Consider the following 2,229-nt stretch of genomic DNA (forward strand, 5'->3'; position numbering starts at 1 on the left):
GCACATCAGGAATACATTTTCACACAAACTCTCTTTATCAGTTTCAGAAACTGTACCTCAAAGTGGAGTTTCCTCTTTAAGGACCGCTTCACCTCCACTCCTTGTCTTCATTCTCCTCTTGCTGACCACTTGATTTGGCCGTCCTCGTCGTTAACCTGTTCTCCGTGGTAACGAGCACGAAGATGTTCCTGAACGTAGAGCGATCTGCACGCAGGCAATGATTTGCTCAATGCAAACTGTACAACAGTATGCGACTGCAAATCACACGTATTACCTGGTGGTTGTTTATCTGTGAAATTCCAGAGAGAATGCGTCTTTTCCAGAAGAGCACCACAGTGACTCAGGGACTGACACATCGAATTACAGTGTTGCATTTTGGGGTTTGGTTTTTTTTTGGGTTTTTTTTTTGTTCCATCTGTTGTGCAAGTAGAAGAACAGGATACTATGTACACAGTTGGGACTAGTCAAGACTCATGTCCCTGTCTGATGACAGAAGAACAGTAAGTGTCAGGACTTGCTCAAAGTTTTTATTTGTGTTTTGTTGAGGGCTTTTTTTTCTGATTGTATCTTGTTGGAGTTTTTTTTTGTTTGTTCTTAATATTTTGTCATTGTTTCATATTTTCTGTCTTGTTTTTTTTTTATTCATACTGTTGCAGCTACTTTTTTTGGAGAACTTCCATCCAGTTTAAAAGTGGCCAAACGAACACATACTACTGTACTGAGTGGCTCAAGTTGATAGTCAGGCAGTTAGTGGGATGTGTGTGTGTGTGTGTGTGTGTGTGTGTGTGTGTGTGTGTGTGTGTGTGTGTGTGTGTGTGTGTGTGTGTGTGTGTGTGTGTGTGTGTGTGTGTGTGTGTGCGTGCGTGCGTGCGTGTGTGTGTGTTTTATTCTATACCTGGACACTTGTTTTTAATTGTGTCTTTTGCAACAGAGCAAGATGAGTTTGTTATACATTTGAAATGAATAAAATATGTAAAACAAAAGGTATTTTGGGAGTAAATGGAGATTGCTGTAGAACAGAGAATATGGGCTGCTGCGCCCCCTGCTGGGATTGAACTGGTTATACTGGAGTTGAACTGGGTTGGCCAGAAACCGAGAAACTGGAAACCATAAACTGGTTCTGTACAGTAATAACAGGACCTGTGAGAGAGTTCGCCCTCTGATTGGTTGCTCTATTATTCCATCTTTGGACCCTTCTCCCTGCCTCAGAACAAGGTGGGGAAAAGACGGGTTTATGGGTAAATGGAAAGCGTCAGCTTGTCTCGCTTCAATGAACACACTGTGAAGGCTGATTGGTTGATTCTGTTGTTGGCTTGCCAGATGTATAGATATGTACAACATCTTAGTTCTTTGTGTATATTTAATATTTTGAAAAAGAAACAAAAATCAATCTTTGTGTTATTATACGTTATTATTGTAGTGGATGTAAATATATGTGTGCATTTGTGAAATATATGAAAGAATAAATGAATAAAAAATTTATTTGGAAAAGGAACTAAACATTGAAATTACAGTTCCTGATTTTTTTTTTCTCCATTTTTAGTGATCAGTTATAAGGTAAAGGTGTGTCAATTTTTTTTAAAAATTGCATTTAAATACTGTCCCAATTTTTTCCTAATAAGCCTTGCTCAGAAAATTTACCGATTAATTGGGAATGTGTTGTTTCAAAACAACATTGTTAGCACTTTTTTTTTCCTTCTTAATATTTGGGTGTGAAAATTCTTCCTCTTTTTTTTCTTCTTTTTTGCCATTTTGTGTTTTCAAAATGGATAATAAAACCAGTGGTTGAACATTTGTTAAACAATTCTGTTCAGTCATGTACGATTTCATCGTCATGTCATGTAGTGGTTGGATATAAAGTCTTCATGTGTGTAACAAGTTTCTTTTTTTTACATTTTAGTGAAGAATGATGCATCTTCTGTGAAGAGCCAACTGCAATCTGAGCCTTTTTTAATGTGGCGGAACAACAAAATTAAAATGATTGCATTCAAACACTGTGTCAATGATTTATTTATTTAAGTTTTAAGATGTATTGATTTTCCTTATCTAACCGCCGGTGTGTGTGACAAGTCGAAAAAATACATTTTTATTTGTGGAACACACACACATTCGGTGTTAATACACACTAGTGTGGAGATCTAGTGTGGAGATAAGGAGACTTAAGGGACTTAAAGTGACCTTGTGGTGTAAGAGGCTGTTGTAATGTGAGTAACCTGGTGGAATATCGAA

At 37.3% G+C, this 2,229-nt stretch overlaps 1 protein-coding gene across 1 annotated transcript in view; it reads left to right on the forward strand.

Moving 5' to 3' along the window:
• efna4 (ephrin A4) overlaps positions 1-133 on the forward strand; it is a gene marked incomplete at both ends in the record, with an annotated part of 29,966 nt that extends 29,833 nt beyond the window's left edge. The window contains one exon of the mRNA XM_079239966.1: positions 48-133. Within this exon, the coding sequence (XP_079096092.1) occupies positions 48-133 (86 nt within the window). The remainder of the gene's footprint in view (positions 1-47) is intronic.
• Between the last annotated feature and the right edge of the window lie 2,096 nt (positions 134-2,229).

The sequence above is a fragment of the Telmatherina bonti genome (genome assembly GCF_933228915.1).
Source record: "Telmatherina bonti genome assembly, chromosome: 5".
Classification (NCBI taxonomy): Eukaryota; Metazoa; Chordata; class Actinopteri; order Atheriniformes; family Telmatherinidae; genus Telmatherina; species Telmatherina bonti.